The sequence below is a fragment of the Echinops telfairi genome, unplaced genomic scaffold (genome assembly GCF_000313985.2).
Source record: "Echinops telfairi isolate 266 unplaced genomic scaffold, ASM31398v2 ScPeMD7_5868;HRSCAF=6743_1, whole genome shotgun sequence".
Lineage (NCBI taxonomy): Eukaryota > Metazoa > Chordata > Mammalia > Afrosoricida > Tenrecidae > Echinops > Echinops telfairi.
Window position 1 is genome coordinate 1,051,210 of NW_022109768.1, and position 21,740 is coordinate 1,072,949.

The 21,740-nt window shown below is 38.9% G+C and overlaps 1 protein-coding gene across 3 annotated transcripts in view; it reads right to left on the reverse strand.

The window, feature by feature from the left end:
• GUCY1A1 (guanylate cyclase 1 soluble subunit alpha 1) overlaps positions 1–21,740 on the reverse strand; it is a 79,488-nt gene that overhangs the window by 36,791 nt on the left and 20,957 nt on the right. For 2 of the 3 annotated variants that reach the window (XM_045295831.1, XM_004708726.2), the window contains exon 2: positions 5,311–5,678. In XM_045295831.1, the coding sequence (XP_045151766.1) occupies positions 5,311–5,565 (255 nt within the window). In that variant the 5' untranslated portion in view covers positions 5,566–5,678. Of the gene's footprint in view, positions 1–5,310; positions 5,679–9,614; positions 9,710–21,740 lie in introns of those variants that run through there. The other variant, XM_045295830.1, reaches the window with a different exon arrangement.

Genomic DNA, 21,740 nt, shown 5'->3' on the forward strand with positions numbered 1-21,740 from the left:
AAGAAGAATATGGCATCAGGGTGGACTAATAGTGGATTTATGGACTTGATTTGGACTGGGCTGGATGTTTTCTCAATATACAATTGTTCTTTTATATAAAGCTCTCTCTTACACACATATGCGTGTCTCTGGATTTGTTTCTCCAGTCAACCTGGACTAACACAGCATCCTAACTAGGCATTGGTACCACTCTATGTTAGGTGCTATCCAGTCAATGCCAACTCAGAGTACCTTAAGTCCAACAGAATAAAATATTGCCTGGTCTTGCATGAGCCTGACAATCAGTACTATGTTTTAGCTCATTGTTGCAGCCACTGTGTCAAACCATCTCAATGAAGATCTTTCTCCTTTTTTGTTGACCATCTACTTTTTTACCAAGCATGTTGTTCTTCTCCAGGGATTAGTCCATCTAACTAACATATCCAAAGTACTTGAGACAAAGCCTTGAACTCTTTGCTTTGAAGGAGCATTGTGGCTGTATTTCTTCCAAGACATATTTGTTCATTCATTGGGAATGTCCTGATATATTCAATATACTTTTCCAACACCATAATTCAAACATACCATTCATCTTTGGCTTATCTTGTTCACTGTCCACTTTTCACATGCATAGGAGGTGATTGAAAATATCAGAGCATGGGTCAGGTGCACGTTAGTCTTCCGGGTGAAGTCTTGGCTTTTTTAACAACACTTTAAAGAGATCTTTTGAAGATTCGCCCATTGCAATATGTTATTTGACTTACTGGCAGCTGCTTTCATGAATGTTGTTTCCCCAACTAAGTGAAATCCTTGAAAACATCAACTTTTTTTCTGATGTCACGATTTGCTAATTGTTTCAGATATAAAGAATTTTGCTTTCTTAAGATCGGATGCTATCCATACTGAAGGTTGTATTCTTCGATTTTCATGGGTAAGCTTTTCAAGTTCTCTTTGCTTTCAGCAAGCAAGGTTGTATCATCAGCTAGTTAGAGGGTATTTATGAGTCCTCCTCTAATCCCGACTGCAAATTCTTCTTCATACAATCCAGCTTTTTGGGATATTAGCCTATAATTCTTATAATATACCTAGTACTCAAATCCTGACATAATGCAAAAACATGATAAACTCATGGCAGTAGCCAGCTTTCTTTCTTTTTTTTAATATAATTCATTTCATTGGGGGATCTTACAGCTCTTATAACAATCCATAAATCAATTGTATCAAGCACATTTGTACATATGTTGCCATTATCATTTTAAAAACATTTTCTTTATACTTTGGACTTGGTATCAGCTCCTCTTTTATCCCCTCCCTCCCCTCCCCTCCCACCTTCATGAAACCTGGATAAATTATTATTATTTTCATATCTTACCCTGTCTGCTGTCTCCCATGTTTCTGTTGTTCATCCCCCTCAGGGTGTGTGTGTGTGTTTTACATCATTCATTGTGAACGGTTCCTCTTTCTCCTTCTACCTCCCCCCTACCCTATGGTATCACTACTCTCATTACTGTTCCTGAGGGGTTTATCTGTCCTAAATTCCCTGTGTTGATAGCTTTTATGTGTACCAGCATACATACTCTGGTCTAGCTGGATGGGTAAGGTAGAACTGGAGTCATGATAGTGGGAGGGGAAGGGGAAAAGCAGTAAAGAACTAGAGGAATGTTTAGTGTTCCGTTGGTGCCGTACTGAAACCTGACTGACTCCTCCCTTTCTTGTGACCCATTTTGGAGGGATGTCCAATTGGCAGTCATCAGCTTTCAGTGAGAGCTATCACCTACAGCCAATCCCAGGGCTTTAGGACATAAAACCAATCACTGCAAGATTGCTAGTGTGTCCATTCTTATGTGCTAAAAATATTGGCTCATGCACAATTGAATGCTCCTTAAAGACATTATATCTAAAAATTTACAAGGTTTTTGAGACAAAAATCTAAAAATACCGAACTATGGTTTTGCCATCAAGTTGGTTCCCAACCATAGTGTCCCTACCCATAACAGAATGAAACGCTGCCTCGTCCTGTGCCACCCTCACAATTGTCCCCATGTTTGAGTCCATTGCTGCGGCCACCGTGTCCATCCACCACTTTTTGCTGCCCCTCTACTTTACCCATGTCCTTCTGCAGGGATGGGTTTCTCCTGACAGCATGTGCAAAGTACGTCAGACTAAGTCTTGCCATCCTTGCCTCTAAGGTGCACTCTGGCTGTCCTTTTTCCAAGTCACATGTGTTTGTCCCTTTGGCAAACCCTGGGACTTCCAATATTCTTCACCAACACCACAATTCAAACTCATTGTGATACTGGCAAGAAATATTGAAAACTATATTATTGTAAGAATAGCAATGGATATAATTCAGAGGCAGATATGTTTCCATCTCCTCAGTTATCTAGTTTACTTTAAGTGAGTGACTTTTAAAAAAATCTATTATTAATTTGGAGTTCATACATATATAGTGTAGTAGTTACGTAATCTGTTGTCAACTTGAGACTATTAAGAGGGAAGAGGTGGAGTGTAGCCGGTCAATCACGTCGCAGCTTGATGATCTCATTTGGAGGTGCCAAGGAGATAAATAGCTCTCTGGAGGCAGGACACACACTCACTCCCTGAAGACATTCCTGGTGACAAGCCACATAGAGCTATGCTGATGGCAGCCAGAGACTTGGAGCTGGAGGGGTCACATAGAGACCCATGCCAGTGCTAAGATGCTTCCACCGCCACGGGATCCACAAGACCTTCCACCCAATGGCCTGTGATCTTCCTGCACTTGGCGTCATTTCGTGTGTTGCGTGAGTCTGAAGAGGAATTTACAGACTGGTACTGGACATATGTGCTAATATAGGACTATGGACTTGATCTGGAGTGGTCTGGGATATTTTCTTACTGTGTAATTACTCTTTATATAAAGCACTTTCCTATACACATAAGTGTCTTTGAATTTGTTTCTCTATTTTACCCAGACTAACACATATCATATCATTCCACAGTTCAATCGGGTCAAGCAGAATAGTGCACTTGCTACCACAAGTAGCTACCAAACAGTCTTTTCCTTCCTAGAATTCTTGACATTGTCTCCCTTTGGCCTTCCCACCACCACCATTGGACACTGCCCCCCTGAAACCCTTATTCTACTTGCTATCCCTAAAGGTTCATCAATCCTGGGTTTTATATACCAAAACACATAAAAATGTATCACAAAGTGAGTGGCTTTTGGTACTTAATTTTTCAGACAAAAATGAAGAGTTTGCATGAGATAATCTATTCAATATTCAGAATCTCTAATATTCCACCACTCTGGTATGACATCTTTCATGCAAATTTTGTTAATTATAATGTACTTCAATATTTGCTTTCTCAAAAATAAATATGTGAAGAGCTAAATTTGTTTGTCGAGAAAGCTATGGTGTGGTTAACTGTTACTGTGAATCTCTTCCTTTGGGTTACTGATAATGCTATAACTAATCAGTAGGATAAGCATTAAAAACATCACTTAGAAAAATATTACACACAAAAAGCTATGTCTTGATGACATGTAGATGTTTTAGTACTTGGTGATTTAACCTAGCATGATTATTACACAGTTCAAATGTTTCCAACATTGGGACATTTACTATCCTAAGGCACATTGTCTCAGCTGCGTAAAAAGAAAAATAAAACTTTTGGTCATAAATACCAAACATACCCTCTCTCTCTCCCAGAATTTCTATGACCTTGACAGCTTTGCTACATGACACTGCATTCAAATCTGGGTGATTATTCTGTATGAGTCCACAAATGAAACATATAAATATTATTTAGTATTCATAATGTTTTAAAAAGACTTTAACATGTACATGCTGTGTATTATAGGAATTCAACACTCGTCAAACAATATAAGCATGGTAATGACAGGTCTCATGGAAACCATGGTCTTGATCCCTCACCACCATCTGTGCAGCTGTGCACTCACTCTGTCCTTGGAAACAAGAGTGACAACTGTTTCCTAGACTACGATAGCTATCTAAAGAGAACTTTAGAAACTAACGTTTACCCAAACAGGTCAAGTATAGAAATAAAGCATTTAGCGAATTTCTTTCTGTCTGCTGGCAGATAGAAACTGTCCAAGAAAAACTGCAGCCTGAATCCCAGGAAAATGTGGCTATCTAGTAACTGGAGTGGGTTGACAGTAATTAAATATTTCTATTTCAAAGCCATTGACCAAAACAGTACTGTGCTGATTATATCTGAGTACCCTCAATTTTCTTCTTCTCCCAATTTATTTGTCACCTTATGAGCTTCTACTCAAGTTCTTTCTTTCTCAGTCACTGCCATCCATAATGTGTACAGTAATACTTGCTCTACTCTTCGAGGAGTTGTACGATTTTGGCCAAGTCACGTATCTTTCCTACCACTTCCTCAGTGTGCAATAAGCATATCTCGGTCCCATTAAAAGTCAGTGGATTTCTTTTTCTTCAGCGTTAGCCAAAGGGCTTGTACTGAGTGACCTTAAAATTATCAATACATTATTACAGTTAGAATATGATTATATAGGTGCTGAGCCTCAGAGGTTAAATTATTTTATGCAAAACTGGCAGAAGGCAGAAGATATTGTGAGGACTTTCAATTGCTCTTTTCTTTAGCCAGCAGACAGAAAGGAGTTCGTTTTATGCCCTATTTCTATACTTGACCTGGTTGGGTAAATGTTAGTTTCTAAAGTTCTCTTAGCAGTAGGTGGACTAAAGATGTCCCATATCACAACATAGGCCTACCCAGCTCTTAAAACTGTATCAGAATTTTAGCCCAAGGTCACAGGACAAGCCTAGCTCCAGCACAAACATGGAATTTAGAACCAATTTGAAGATTTTCCACAGTTCCTCAAATAATAGAACGCATCTGATGCTCCTCAGAATTAAAGAGGGAAAAACACAAATAGAGAAAAAGGTTTTCTTCAAGAAGTTAAATTTTAGATGAACATTAGTTAACAGATTTTGAATAATTAAAAAATTCTAAGAGCCTCAATATGGGTGACAACCCATTAGAACTCTATAAAGTAAGTATTGTCATTATTTCCATTTTATAAATGAGGACATTGAGGCTCAGAGGATTAAACAGTTGCTCAAAGTCATTGGGCTTGTCAGGTTAAAGGATCCTTTTGAAAAGAATTCAAATTTCTAAATAGTTTAAGACTAATTACAATTTAAGAACAGGATTTTAAAAATAATTTGTTATGTTTTTAGGCAATATTTTACTTTTATTATAGCCTTGGGGGTGAGAAATAAACAACTTACATTCACCTTAATATAATATGCTTTTCTAATTTCAAAACGTCACGACACTCACTAGAGGCTAAGAACTCACCTCGGGAAATATTAATTTGCAAAGACTCTCTGCCAAAGTGTGAAGATAGACTCGGCTCCGACTGGTCTTCCTTTGAGGAAGAGTTCCTTGCACGTTCTTCTCAGGAACATCCTGACAGAGGGGCAAGGTTGCTTGGAAGCTCTCTGAGCCTCCTGCTACCTCCTCTGCTGCTTCTTTGGGGCCTTGGCTTGGCGTCAGGAAGGAGAAAGGGCATTCCCCTGTGATCTTGATGTCCTTCAACTTCGTGCAGAACATGGCGTTGGTGGCCTCGCACCTGTTCTAGATTTCCTTCCGAGGGGCTGTTCTTCTCAGGTGGGACTGATGAACAGAGGCCACTATCTGATCAAGGATACCGGTGCCAGGGGTATCTGTGGACGTAGAAAATCAAAACGGAAAAAGGAGTGACTTCATACACTATGTAAACAGGTGTGAAAGCAAAGACCATTTGGGTTAGATGTAATTTTCAAGCACAAAAACTAATTATAATATTGACTATATAATGAACAGATTATTTTGGTAATATTTTATTTAAAGGTATACATTTTAGTATACTTGTTTTAAATAGCTTTATATTATACACATAAAATGCAGTTTTCTCCAAAACTCCCTTAGAGCCAAGTAGTGATTTCCATTTGTATAATCTACTTGGTCCAGTTGATTCCACAAGAGTGAAACACCATGGTTTTGATTGAAGTCAAATCTAAATCTATGTTTATTGGTACTAGCAATGACTATATTTTCATTATACTATCCTTTCTGAAACTACAGAATCATATAAACCCATGTCTCCCCAAAATATCTAAAGAAAAAATAAGAATAATGTCCAATCTATTATACGCTTTCAGATGTGAAACACTTCTACAGATGAGCAAAAAATAAGCTCCAAAGAGAATTATCATTACTTTTAAAAGGGCTTGCTTCTATAATTAGTAAAATAATTTAAAATACCATAATCAAAATAAAAGTACTTTTGTATTTCAGAGAATAACTGATCAGCAAGAACATGCCTTTGGCATGGCAGGGCTGTCTGAAATGGAATCTAGCCAGCATGGAGTAAATCACGAGAGCTGCGTTCTAAATTAGCCCACTTAAATCAGACACCTTTGTCAGGCGCACATCGTTAACTTCATCCCTTTGATTTTGCTGATCCTCAGGTGGTGAACCCTAGGTTACTGAAACTGTCCACCTGTGAGTTCTGCATAACAACGATAATAAAAATCAACACTAACCCCATGGCAATGAGTTCACGAGGTGCCTACTATGGAGCTAGGAACTGTGTGTACGTTTAATCCTCACAAGGAAACATCCACACGGTAAACTACAACAGTAGTGATATGATGCTCACCCGCTGACACCATCAAACAACAGAACCAATCTCGCTGCTATTGAGTCAATGCTGACCCAGAGCGTCCCACCGTGGGTTTCTGGGACGGAAACTGTTTCTGAGTAGAGCCCAGTCTTTCTACTGGTGGTTTGGAACTGCTGACCACATGGATCACCACCCAAACTGTAACCACCACATGACCAGGGCTCCACGTCCATTCTAATTCATACCAAACCATATGATGCAGGCATGCTCTACATAGGAGGGGCTCTAAAATTGGGCTAATTGTCTTCATTTCAAGCTAACTGGGCCAGAGCTAACACATTTTCAATTACCAAGTTAGATCTACTTCCACACAAGCACACTTAGTTTATAAACAAGAAGTTACTTAGTCTGAAAATATGCCTGTTGTTTTGTTTTGTTTTGTTTTTAATCAATTACTGTGTACTTGATTTAAAGTACACAGTACTTGTTTTAAATCATTACTGTGTACTTAATTATCTTGCTCATTGGCTGGTGGTATTTGAATCATACAGGACACAGACCTAAATTTCAGTAGTTACAACTAGAATTTATTTTATCCTATTCTGTGCTGCTCAAAAGCCCTTCATATTTCGCCACAATCAATTTATAGGCAACAACTCCTACTTGGCCACAGACAAGTTGTTTAATAATGTTGAGAAGCATGGACAATTCATTTTCTGAAATGAAAATGGCAAATAAGAAGGGTAAATTCACCAACAACTGACAATCTTGAGGTGTTATGGGAGAAGATGTTGACAAACCGGAAAACGCTGCTAGTGCATTCTCTGATCTTGGATCTTTGATCCAAAATCTGTGATTGCATGTAATTTTTGAATCTTCAAGAAAGCACAAAGCAATATTCTATATACTCGTGATAAGAAAAGATACTTTGACTGACTAGAAAAAAAAAAAAAAACCTGTCCATTTCAGCAAGCTACTGAGGTAACCAAAAGATAACCTAGTGACACAGAGGGATAATGAATTCTGAAACATCTAAAAATGTGAGTCCTCTCAACATGCTTCCAACCACATATCTCGTTCCACTTGAATCCCATAAATTCCATTCCTCAGTCTTTACTACCTCTCAAGGTACCATATGTACTTGAGTGTAAGCCGACCCGAATATCAGCAGAGGCACCTAATTTTACCACAAAAACTGCATTAAAAATGTGCTGAAAAACCTGGCTTATACATGAGTATATACGGTAACTACTATAGTTTACTCATCTCTGTCCTGATTTATGGTTTACATCAATGGTCAGCAAACCTTTTCTGTAAAGGGCCAGAGAGTCTATATTTACAGCTTTGGAAGTGTTGTGGTCTCTGTGGCAACTCAACTCAGCCACTGCAGCATGAAAACAATCAGAGAAGATGTGCAGACTAATGGGCATGGACGTGATCCAGTAAAATCTTATTAAGGAAAATAGTCTGAAGATTGTGCCACAAGCTATAATTTGGTGATGCTTGGTTATAAAAAAAAGCCGAGGAGGTCAGCTAATGTATTTTAATCCCAATATAATTTTGAATACAGTTACAGTTAGTTCTTCATATTCTCTACCCTTGTCTCCCTGAAAAACAGCAGCCTGAGTGGATCCTCAGGAGCCCTGGTGGTACAGTGGTTAAGTACTTGATTACTACCCAAAAAGTTGGTGATTAAAACCCACCACCTGCTCTGTAGGATATGGAAGTGGAATGGCCGTCATTGCTATAAAGACGTATAGCCTTAGGACCCAGCACCGTACTGCTCTGTCCTGCAGGCTTGCTGTGTATCAGAATGAACTCAAGAGCAATGAGGTGGGTTATATGGATCCAGTCTTTTCATAACTTGAAAATAACAAAAACGTATAGTAGATAATAACAAATAACAATTTATTTATAAGAATATACAATGCCATTTATATATATACAATGCCAAACATATATATATATATGTATTTTAAAAGAGCTCTAACTGAATGCCACAAATTCAACTTTAAGGAAATAAGAGGGAATTTCCAAAAGTTCATGGAAAGATTCCACTGTCTTCTAAGTCCATTTCCCACAAGCTTTTTAAGGCCTCCTTGGTGACACATGGGGCTGCTAATTACAAGGTCAGCCACTGGAACCCACCAGCTCCTGTAAGGCAGAAAAAGGAGGTTTTCTGTTCCCATCAGGAGTTCCCACCTTGAGAGACTCTAGGAGAAAACTTTACTCTGCCTTCTAGGGTCAACATGAGCTGGCACTGACTTAGTGTACACCACACCGAACATACACACGAACATCCTGTCAACTCTGACCCATAGTGACCCAATAGGATAGATGCAGTAGAACTGCTTCTTATCGGAGCTCCAAGCCTCATCTTTCTCCCTCAGAGCATTGGTGGGTTCAAACTGCTGATCCTTGGATATTCAGCCCAACGTGTAACCCACTAGTCCACCACTCCTCCTTTACATAACCACAATAAGTAGTAACAGAGAATCCTCCAAACACACACCCAAAAAAGCAAAACAAACCAAAAACAGAAGGTAATAAGAAAGAGAAGATGATTGGATGGATTGAACCAAGGAATCGTACCACTTTCTTAAATAATTTGTCAATATGAAAGTTAAGAGTTTCATATAGCATAGTTTATGATAAATCCTTCCATTAAACTCCATCTTCTTGTTCACACTAGATTTCAAACCTCATCCCAATATTCCTATTTTCCTCTGACTACTCAGTCTTCCCTCAGGAGGACTTGTCAAATCTTTTTTGACATTCTTTCCTCTCCTATATTTTGTAGTTCTATAATTTACAGAAATGCCTCTACAACTGGTTCTTTATTAAAGTATAAAAAGCAGCAGGTAACACTGTGCTTACTTCAAGACCCATTAAGTGCTATGCTCACCGAATCACACATGTGCAAACAACCAAATTCTTCATCTCGCCGACGGATGACATTACACCACAAAACAAAGGAGGCACACAGCAATCATACCTGGAACACTTATGTTCGCTACTCAGAAACCAAAGTATGAATACGGTGTTCCACCAAAGGTGTAATGGTTTCCATGAGTACTCTTCACCGTGGCTTCAGGAATAATTCGGTTAGCTGCTGAAGTCTCTACAGAGCGGCCTCTGGAAATGGCAGTAGCAGGTTAAGGCAAAATGTAATGAAATGTGCAGTTAGGTGACAGGGCCTTGATGAGCAGTTGGAAGTATGTTCTCAAGGGCGATGATGTAACAGCCTCCTCCACAGCCCCTGGATGTTCCCTTTTTGACTAGTTAGTGATTAGCTCTGCTTTGTTGAGCGACCTATTAATACCTACACTATTCATAAATAGTTGTCCAGGGACAGGGATGCCCCATCATTTAAATTCCAGCATTTAACTCAGCATCAAAACCTCATTTTCTACATATACAAAAACATACGGGAAACCCACAGGGGCGCCAAAATTCCTCCAAGATTAAAATTCATTACATCAAACTCCATAAACCAGCCTTATAAAATGTGTTTCTTTTGACCTTTCAGTAGAGAGCATTGGTAGCCTTTTCCTCTATAACAGTATCAGGGAAGCAGGCCATTGTAGGCAGGTAAGTGGACATGACCAAATCTCTCCAGTACTAAGTAAAAGGGGGGAATGGGGTGGGGTGGGGTGCAGGACCTTGGAGGGAGGGGGCACAAACCAATCTCAGACTGCTGCATCCCACAGACACACCACTTCCGCTTTACGATGGCTCCTTTCTTTCCCTTATAGTCATCCTCCTGAAGGAGACCTCATAGTCATCCTCCTGAAGGAGACCTCGGGTGCTGTGTTCATTTCCTTACGTGCTATTTATCAATACATCTACAACTATCTAGCCTTTGTTTTCACCATTGAGATTCTCTTTTAAAATTCATCAAAGTATTCCTAAAAGTTGAAGCTCAAGTACATTTTGACTTTTAACAGAATTGAATTCACCATCCCATTTGCACAATAAACCACTCTTTTCTTTTTCATATTCTCCTCTCCTTTGGACGTGTTGTTCCAGAGAGCTGAGTCCCTGGTGAAGGGCTTCGTGCTTGGGAAAGTCGAGGTGGAGGGGCAGTGAAGAAGAGAGGGAAAGGCTCCAACCACGGGCTCTAGCAGAACAATTTAACAATGGCGCCGGACTGGGCAGTGTTTCCTTCCATTGTGTGTATGAGTCAGAATGAACTGTGATACCCTTCTCATCCCTCCCTCTATCCTTGTGCTCTACTCCCCTTTCTTCCTTTTCTCCTTCCCTCCCTTTTTCCTTCCCTCTTTTCCTTCCTTCCTTCATCCATCCAACCATCCATCCATCCATCCATCCATCCATCCATCCAGCCAGCCAGCCAGCCAGCCAGCCTACATTCTATTCAGTAGTTCTCTATGTGGCCTACCATGTACCATGCATTTATCTAGACACTGGGACAGAACAATGATAGCCTCATCCCATGGTCTTTCTCTTAGTTCAATCTGAATAGCTACTCTGTCTTGTACGTAGGTATTTTCTCCCATGGAGTCCCTGGTGCGTTCACTCCACCAACATGGTTGATAGTCAAGCTCTGAATCACTAGATTTCATTTAAGTGACTTAATGAAGTTTGTAATGACATGACATCATAATTTCTCCATTTCCTCTTCCTTTTTAAATGTTGGCCAGTCAACAATGTCTGGAAGCACACTCTATATTCTTGATATCATACAAACATGAGTTAGATTCCTGTACACACTATGTGTGCATTATATTTATATGAGTGAATTATAATATAAAATACGGTATTTTTAAAATTTCTCAATCAATAAATATAGTGCCACATTAACTGCGTGGCAATTAATGGAAGGGAAAGTTCAAACTCAACCTGTGCATGGGACTAATATGTGCTAGTCTGCTTCTGCAAAAAATCCAACCTCAGAAACTCACTGGGACAGTTCTACTCTGCCCTATAGAGTTGCTGGGAGCTGAAACGGACAAAAAGACAAGGCTTTTTATTGCCATTAAGAACATATACTTTTTTTATCTGCTGACACGGAGTATAAAAGAAAATGGAAGGCTAGACTGCTGGGTATATCAATAGAGGAAGTGATAGTTAAATACAAAGCAAAAAAGACCATATTTGCAAACTTTTGATTTGACTTTCTCCTATGTTAGTCATTAAAGAAGATGCCTCTGAAATCCTATGGACAGACATGGTTATACAGGTTGATGTGAATCAAAACTGATTTTATGGCAATGGTTTGGTTTTAGTGGTGGGTATAGTATAACAGGAAAAAATGATGGAAAAGTATGCTTTTCAAAGAAACTAGTTGTTTACGGTCATGGGGGAAGAAACTAAAAAATGGTGGAAAGAAAACGGATAGAATAATGTTGACATTGAAGACAGTACTATTCTAAGTCATTCTCGTCTACAATTTACCCAACACCCCCCCACCCCAGGGGAAGAAGCCGACCGGCCATGGCTGGCTCAAGCACAGTTATGGGCCTCCCAAGTTCTTAGTGCAGCCTCACAACTCTTTCATGAGACAAAAAATAACCCATTGTCACAGATACTGGGAGACAAGTCCTCCGTGTTTATGCTAGCACTAAGTCAGAAACGGTTTCAGCAAATTAAATAATAAAATAATTATGAAAGCTTACATAATGAAATGCTGGAAGAAATAAGTAACTTTACAGAGATTTCTGAAACCTGGGAGCCTGCAAAGTGACTTTTCCTCCCCATTGTTGCCGCTGCTGCTGTTATTTGTTGCTACTGAGTCCCTGACTCATGGTGACCCCTTGTGCAATGGGAGTGGACCACTGGGTCCCGTAGACTTAGAACTGACTAATTTCCTTGGAAGTAGCCTTGCAACAAAGTCTTGACATAATCTGGGAGCCCTACTGACACCTGTTCAGCACTATAACAACATGCAAGCCTCCACTGACAGGCGGTGACTTCACATGAGCTACTGGCTGGATGTGGAACCCTGGTCTCCCACGCGGAAAGTGATCATTCTTATACTGAAGCACCGCCACACCCTTTTCTCCCATCAAATCCCATTACATTCACAACCATAGTATTTGATAGTCGAGTTCACAGTAAGCCTCAATTTTTCTTCCTCAGTTAAGTGTCTCATGTAATATCCAACACGCACACAAATCCAACACATGTGTGTACAGGCATATATAAAATAGAAGTACCAAGCTAAAAGAGATGCTGGAGATTGTTTATTGAACTTCACCCCACTTGCAGATAGAAGAATTTACCCACTTGGCCCAATCCCCAGCGATGGTGGGGCACAGAGAGTGAGATAGAGCCAAAATAGTTTTACCGCAGGCCCAAGCTTGCCATCATATCACTGAACTCAAGAGAGCCGCTGAGGAGCCCTTCCTTTGTGGACCCTCAGATTGTAGAGCATGTTTTGGTTCAACTGAACACGTCGTATTCTAATTTAACTCCACACTTCACAATCGTCTTCATGCCAACAGAGGCATCCGTTCCATATCATACCACACAATCATAATACTAATACACTCTGCAACATCTGTGGGCTTCCTAGGGTTTCAAATATAGTTCCCTGGACACCTTTTTATAATTACGTTATTTGTCACCGTACCTAAAAGACAAACGTATTGGCTTCAAGTCCTGTAGTACAAATTTGAGGGAAATAGGCATGGCAGAAGTTCTTACGATCAAAGCTACTCAATCTTTTATGTATTTCCCTTGGATCCCAGATACATAAACACAAACCCAGATACAAACACGTATGCAAAAACATATACAGGACACAGAGATTGACAAGAAAAGAAATTTAAGAATTTTTCTCATATGTTTTCCTTTTCAAGGTACTGCCTGCTCTGTTCAATTCACTACAAAACCATTGTTATTAAGGGACATGTGGTTCTGATGCATAGAAACCTATGAACAACAGAAAACAACAATGCATGATCCAGTGCCACCCTCACAGTTGTTGCATCTGAGTCCATTGTTGCAACCATTGTGTCAATCTATCTAGTCAAGGGTCTTTCTCTGTATCACTGACGCTCTACTTTACCAAGCACGATGTCCTTTTCCAGGAAATGATCTCGCCTGATACCACGTCCAAAGTGTATGAGACTAATCCAAACCATCCCTGCTGTACTTCTTCCAAGACAAACTTATTTGTCTTTGAGGCTGTCCACAGTCCTTACCATACTCTTCACCAGCACCATAATTCAAATGCATACATTCTTGTTTAGTCTTCTTTATTTATTGTCCATCTTTACCACACTTATTAGGTCATTAAAAATACCATGGCTTAATAAAAGAAAAAGAAACAAAACATGGCTTGGGCCAACTGGTTCCTTAGTCCGCAAAGTGACATTCTTGCTCTTCGACTCTTTAAAGAGATAGCAGATTTTGCCCGCTGCATTATGTTATTTAATTTCTTGACAGCTACTTTCCAGAGCATTGATTATAGATATTACAAAATGCAATCTTTGACAGCTTCACTCTATTCACTATTGACCATGCCATACTGAGAGCCAGGGTCTTTGATTTCCCTCAGCAAGTGCTCCAAGTCCTCCTCACTTTCAGCAAGCAAGGTTGTGCCACCTCCATTATCACTGGCGGTTAAGAAGTCTTCCTCCAATCCTGATACTGCATTCTTCTTCGTATAGTCCACCACTTGGATTATTTGCATACAATTATTAGCATACAATTGATTAAGTATCATGAGAAGATGCAACTCTGATACACATCTTTTCTGATTTTGAACAAAAGAGTACTTATTTATTGTTTTCAAAGGACTGCCTCTTAGTCCAGGTACAAATTTCACGCAAGCACAATGAATATTTCTGGAATTCCTATTCTTCTCACTGTGATCCATAGTTTGCTATGATCCACACACTTGTGACAAACTGCATGGTCAGTAAAACACAAGTAAACATCGACCAAAATCCATTTAACATCAGCAATAGTATCGCTCATGCCACCTCTTTTCCTGAATCTGACTTGAATTTCTGGCAGCTCCCTGTGTAACTGGTGCAACTGCTTGTGAACCATCTTCAGCAAAATTTTACTTAGATGTGATATTAATTAGATGCTTGTTAATTTCCACACTCTGGTAGGTCACTTTTTTTTTGGGGGGGGGGTATGGGCACAAATATGAATCTATTCCAGTAGTTTGACCAAATAATTGCCTTCCAAATTTCTTGGCATAAACAAGTGAGGGCCTCTGGTGCTTCATCATCTAAAATATTACATGTGTGAAATATGAACAGTTTTGTTTTAGCATTTCTGTATTCTTTTGGGTTACCTTTCCTTGGCATGGGCACAAATATGAATCTATTCCAATAGTTTGACAAAATAATTGCCTTCCAAATTTCTTGGCATAAACAAGTGAAGAAGGCCTCTGGTGCTTCATCATCTTAAATATTTCAGTTGGTAATCTGTCAATGTCTGGGTCCTTATGTGTTGAAAATGTTCTCAGTGTGACTTGGATGTCTTCTTTCAGTAGCATTGATGCTGGACCATATACTCTCCTTCTTCAAATGGCTAAACACGGACAATTCTTTTTGGCACAGTGATTCTGTGTGTTCTTTTCAGAATCTGTAGATGCTTCCTGAATCATTGCCCCTGAAATCCTCAATATAACCTCTCAAGTCGACCGTGAAACAAGCTAAGTAAAATATCATACACGCTTTTTATAGTATATGTCTTACCAGACACATTTAGCACTTTTAGAGTTCAATAACAGGTGGGCAAGTAAAAAAATGTTGCTGCAAGAGCAAATAAATTTTTATTACACAAAAATAAGAATATATGAGGCAATTATCCTATATCTAGTTCTACATACTTCTGAAGGTGGTGTTTCCTTATCTCTAATCCTTCCCTCCAAAATTATGGTTTCAATTGCACCTTACTCTCTGGATAATATTGGTAACTCTAAAGCTCATTCAGGAGCCTGGGTGGGGTAGTGGTTACACATTGGGCAGCAGTTCAAAACCACGAGCCAGTCTGGGAGGAAGACAGAGCTTTCTACTCCTGTAAAGAGTTACAATCTCAGAAATTCATAGGGCAGTTCTACTCTGCCCTAAAGCGTTGCTATGAATCAGCATGGACTTGATAGCAGTGCGTCTGGTTTGGCTTGAAGGTTCATTTACAATTAAGTTTGTTACATAAAACAGTCTTCCCTTCATTAGCTTCGATTTTGTTTAAAAGACTGACGCTTGACACAATGGATGGGTGTATGGATTGTGATAAGAGTTGTACAAGTCCCCAATAAAATGATTTTTTTTTTTAAAGGCGGATGGAAAGGTCCGCTTTCGAGCTAGCTGATTTTCAAGCAGCACTTTTGGCACTGAGTCAAAAGATTGCTGGATCTAAGCTGTTTGCTTAAAATTGAAAATGTCAAACCATGTGAGAGCCTAACGATAGTAGGTATGATATCAATGGTAACACTCCCGTCTTCTTCCAAATGGTCCTGTCCTTCAGCCACTGTTGTGTCATTCATTGAGATTAGCAGTCTTTCTTCTCTTTGCTCATCTTTAAGGTCTTCCTAAACTTCCTTTAAAAATTAGATTAATCTACAAACCATTGTCTTCTATGGGGCAGCATTCCTGTCATTATTGCAACACTTTCATGATTGGGGAAGATGTGCACTTGGATTTTGTTTATAATTTGATATAGCTCCATCTTGAACAGTTCCCCACCTCCCATGGCACAAAGAGCATCCTTTTGTTCTAGAAGCACCCCTCACCGGACTTAGACAAATACATGATCTTTACCAAGAAAGCTTATTTGCAACTATTTACTGATTACGAGACACGTATCAACACAGTTTTTGTGGGGGGGAAATGGTGCATATATGAACGGGAACACCACTGGAGAAATTTTTCTACATACTCTCATATCCATTTATGTTAATAAAATATCTTAGGATCAGCCTATGACATGAAGTCATAGGTAAAAACACACAGGACAAAATGAAGGCAAAAAACTAAAAAAATGCCACCACCACCACCACACCAAACAGACAATCTGCAGCCTAAAAACGTCTTCATTTCTGTAAGTAAATTTTTAATGAACTATTAATGAATATATTTATAATTCTATAAAAATCTACTGAGCTTCTGAAAAGAATAAAACTATTTCTCTGTTTAATTTTCAATTGCATTTTCTTAATTGGATAAAATTACATGTACATGATAGGTGTGTAGAGACAGAAGTCTAACTATATATTTATCTTCCAGACACGGATGCTGAAAAGATAATTAGGAAAAGCTTCATAGAATGTAAGGGATTTGTGCTTAGCTTTTTAACCGAGTAGTATTTAGTTATTAAGACATTAGCAAAAGAGCCTGCCATAGAGACAGAGCGATGTGAGGGAATGTACGGAGTGGGAGAAGTCATGGGAAAGCCAGGAAGGAATGGGTGCCAGAGATAACATAACATTAAAGTTAGTTGGGGGTGGCAACTGACTCATTCTGGAGAGCAATGAGCCTGTGGTTTGTCTGGTGAGATAAAGCAGCTATTAATAGCAAGAGATAACGGACATAGTGTAATATTAAGCTAGAGAGAATGGATGCTGAATTCTGTTTTGTACATTGGGTGTTGAACTGGCAGGAGTGTTAATAGTGAGAGTTATAGTTCAAAATGTGTTATTGTTGCTGTTTGGTGCCCTTCAGTCAGTTACAACCCATCGTAACTCTATATCCAGCAGGAAGAAAGTCATGCACCATCCTCACAACGTTTCCCATGTTTAAACCCAATGTTGCCACCTCAGGGTCTATCCAACCTGCTGAGGGCTTTCCTCTTTTGCAACACCCCCCCACTTTACCAATGGGAGCCTTTCAATAATGAGCATGTAACAGGATAGATGAGTGAAGTTTTGAAAGCCCTTGAGTTTACTACAAACATTTCTGTGTCAGAGGTTGCATGGAAAGAAGGATGATGGCATATTTAGTGCTCTGTGGAATATTCCTTATAAGGAGAAATACATTGCTTCTAAGAAGTTTCCTGCAATTCAGGTTTGTTTGTTCTTCTGGCAATTCATGATATATTCATTCTTTGCCAAAACTAGAATCCAACCATCGTGTCTTCTTAGGTCTTCCATATACAAAGTCCAGCTTTACATACTTAAAAGGTGATTGAAAATACCATAGCTCATACCAGGGGCACCTTAGTCTTCCAAGTGACAGCTTCGCTTTTGAACACTTTAAAGCGGTCTTGTGCAGCATATTAGTCCAATGCAATGCATCATTTGAGCTCTTGACTGCTACTTCCCTGGGCACTGATTGTGGATTAGTAAAATGAAAGCCTTGATAACTTCAACCCCCATTTATTGTGAAATTTCTTATGGGTCCATTTGTGAGAATTTTTTCTTTCTTTACTTCTGTTCCCCAAACCAACCCATTGCCACTGAGTCGATTCTGACTCCCTGCAGCTCTCCATAAAAGTTCAGAGGCTATATTTCCATCGTCATGGAAGCAAATAAACATATCTTTTCCCCAGAGAGTGGCTGGTGGGTTGGAATCACTGACCTCGCAGTTAGCAACCTAAAGTTTACCCTATAGCACGGCCAGGGTTAGGGTGCAGAAAATCACCATCCTATGAGCTATCCAAAGATCACTTATAAAATCATGTTATTGTTGTTAGCTGCCACTGCGTTGGCCTCCAAATCTGATGAGCCCATGCATTTCTTTTCTTTCTTTTTTCATGGCTGATTTTTATTTTATTTTTAAAATCATTTCTTAGGGACTCAAACAACTCTTATCACAATCTATACATACATCAATTGTGTAAAGCACATTTGTACATTCATTACCCTCATCATTCTCAAAACATTTGCTCTCCACTTAAGCCCCTGGCATCAGCGTCTCATTTTTTTCCCTCCCTCCCCGATCCCCCCTCCCTCATGAACCCGTGATAATTTATAAATAATTATTTTGTCATATCTTGACCTTCACCCACTTTTCTGTTGTCCGTCCCTCAGGGAGGAGGTCACATATAGATCCTTGTAATCGGTTCTCCCTTTCCAACCCACCTTCCCTCTACCCTCCCAGTATCGCCACTCACACCGAGCCCATGCATTTCTTGAAAATCCATCCTAGGACATCTATGAAACTTGTACTATTAAAAATCTTGTTTAATGTTAAAAAATGCATTGCTTTTCAAATATGACCAGGACCACGGCAAGGATGCCTGTCCTCACCACCTCAAGCCGATACTGAATTTACATTAGGTGCTAGGTATTGCAATAAGCTAAGAAAAGCCTGAAAGTTCAGAATAAGTAAAAAATAATTTGCTTTAAAAATAAAATGGCGTCTGCTTATAGAATATATAACATCTCAGTAGAAAGCCCAAGAAATCTACAAACATTCAACTTAACAAATGAAATTAGCATGACTTTGTACATAAGATTACAAAAGTCCACGGTAATTTATGTGCCAATAAAGAACAACTGGGGAATCATATTTAAAATGATCTCTTCATAATACTGTCAACAAATGAAAAATACATAGTAATAAGTACCCAATATCGCTATCATTAAAATTAAAACATCAGGCAGAAAAATGAAGGAAAAAATAAAGAAATGGAGAGCATACCATGCAAACAGATGGATGATTCAATATTAAATGGCATTTCTCTTTAAATTGGTCCGTAGAGTCAATACAATAATAATCAAAATCCCCATGGGCTTTTTAGCAGACACTAATAAAGTAATTCCAAATTTAAACAGAAGACATAGAATAGCCAAATAAAGTGCAAAGGAAATGCGGAATGACAACATATCTTACTATAAAGTATATTATAAAGCTACAGTAATCGAATCAGTTTGATATTGGGGAATAGGTAACTACAGAGTTCAATGGAGTAAAATTTGTATAGTCAATTGATTTTCAACTAAAGTGCCAAGTCATTTACAGGGAGAAAAAAGTTTCTTTGCTGTTTTCCAATAAATCTGTTTTAGAAGCTGAATATTTTTTCATGTGGGGGAAAAAATACACATTGCCCCATACTTTTTATCATACACAAAAATAAATTCTGCATAGCTCACGGACATAATAATGAACATTAAAATTACAAATTTGTAGAAGAAACCCTGGGAGTAAATCTTAATCTTTGATGAGGCAAAGATTCTAAGAAAGGAAAATAAAGCATAAAAGAAACTTACAGTTCCACAAACTTAAAAAAAAAAAAAGTTTGCTCTTCAAAATCCTCAACTGAGGAAATCCAGACAGGAAGTTAAAAATGTGCAACACATATATCAACAAAATATTTGAGCCAGAATATATAAAAACGTTTGCAACTCAATAAAAATAAACAACCCAATTTAAAATTTAACCAAATATCTGAACAGATACGTCACTAAAGAAACTTTATGAATGACCAATGAACATATTTTCATATGATAAATCTTATTAGTCACAGCCAAAATGCCCACTGGAATGTGTAAAATTGAAAAACCTGAAAGTGTCATGTGTTAGCAAAACTGTCTAATAACTGGGGCACTTCACTGCTCGTAGAAACAGAAAGCAATACAATGATTTAAGAGAAAATGTTGGTGATATTTGGCAACACTCCCTATTGTTCAATCAAACCATCCCATTTCTAGGTATTGATCTAAGAGAAATATTTTTATAAAAAATCAAGCAAAAACTTGTACAAAAATGTTCATAGTAGCTTTATTTGTAATGGGCAAAAACTGGGAACAACTCAAATGCCTATCACTGTGCAAATGAATAATCAAAATGTGGTTTATCCACACATGGGAAGGGATACTATTTAGCTGATATATGGGACATAATATATAAAATTGAAGACCGTTATGCTAGGAAGAAGCCACATACCCAAGATTGCATGCTGTAAATTACTTTTACCTAAATCTAGAAACTACAATCTAATCTATATGGAGAGAGCAGATCAGCCAACACCTGGGAACAGGGGTGAAGGGAAAGAAGGATTGGGAAGAGGCATAAGAAAATGTTTGGAGAAGATGGCAATATTTGTTATCTTTATTGTGGTTTCTCCACTGTAGGTATTTTTGTCAAAGTTCGTCGCATTGTGAATTTTATATTTGTGATGCTTATACGTTATACTCCCATGAAGTGGTTTTTAAATAAATTCAGAGACAGACCGACTCAAACCTAACTAATTTTGTTTCCAACAAAATAATAAGCCCTTGGCAAGATGAAACCCATGGCTAGGTTTGTCCCTGCTGAAGTGATGGAAGGAGACAGAAACTCCCCTGCCTGGCTCCCATGGATAACACTCATGAATAATTAAAACATTGATCCTACTTTGTACTACTGCATGTAGCTACCATGACATATTGCAATCCTGAAGAGCCCCATATATCCCAAACCTCTTCCCTACTAGTCTTTGTCAAGTGTTATAGATTGTCAAATTTTGAAGTATGGCAGGAAATGAGGGAGAGAGAAAGCATCTGTGATGCTTTCCTAAATTCATAATGTGGCTCGCTGAAAACTATGACCATGGCAACAGTGCTCTGAGAAATGTCTCTGAGACACACTGGGCCTCCAGCAAGGGTAAAGCAGTGGGGGGTGAGGAGTTTCTCTGGCAGGGGTTGGGAGTGCAGAGGAGAGATAGGGCACACACCAAGATCACACCAGTGTGATCATTCTTGCTCAGGTCGCCTTGTGTCTAACCACACATAAACCATTGGCAAACACTTCTTTGGAAATATTACACCTCTATTGAAGAATAAGAAAATAGCAAGGCAAAGCAGACAGGACTAAGCATTCCAGGGAGAAAGTACAATATGTGCAAAAGGCCAAGAGATAGAAACAATACTGAGCATGTTGAACAATCACAGTTAAGACAATATAGCTGCCATCATTGTACTCCAGTTAGGCATTACTGAGACATTGGGTTGCACTTATGCAATTAAAAAAAAACATTTTTAGTAGTTTTTTTTTAATCATTTTATTAGAGGCTCATACAACTCTTATCACAATCCATACACACATCAGTTGTGTAAAGCGCTTTTGTACATTCATTCACCTCATCATTCTCAAAACATTTCCTCTCCACTAAGCCCCCGGCATTAGGTTCTCATTTTCCCCCTTCCTCCCCGCTTCCCCCTCCCTCATGAGCCCTTGATAGTTTATAAATGATTATTTTGTCATATCTTGCCCTGTCC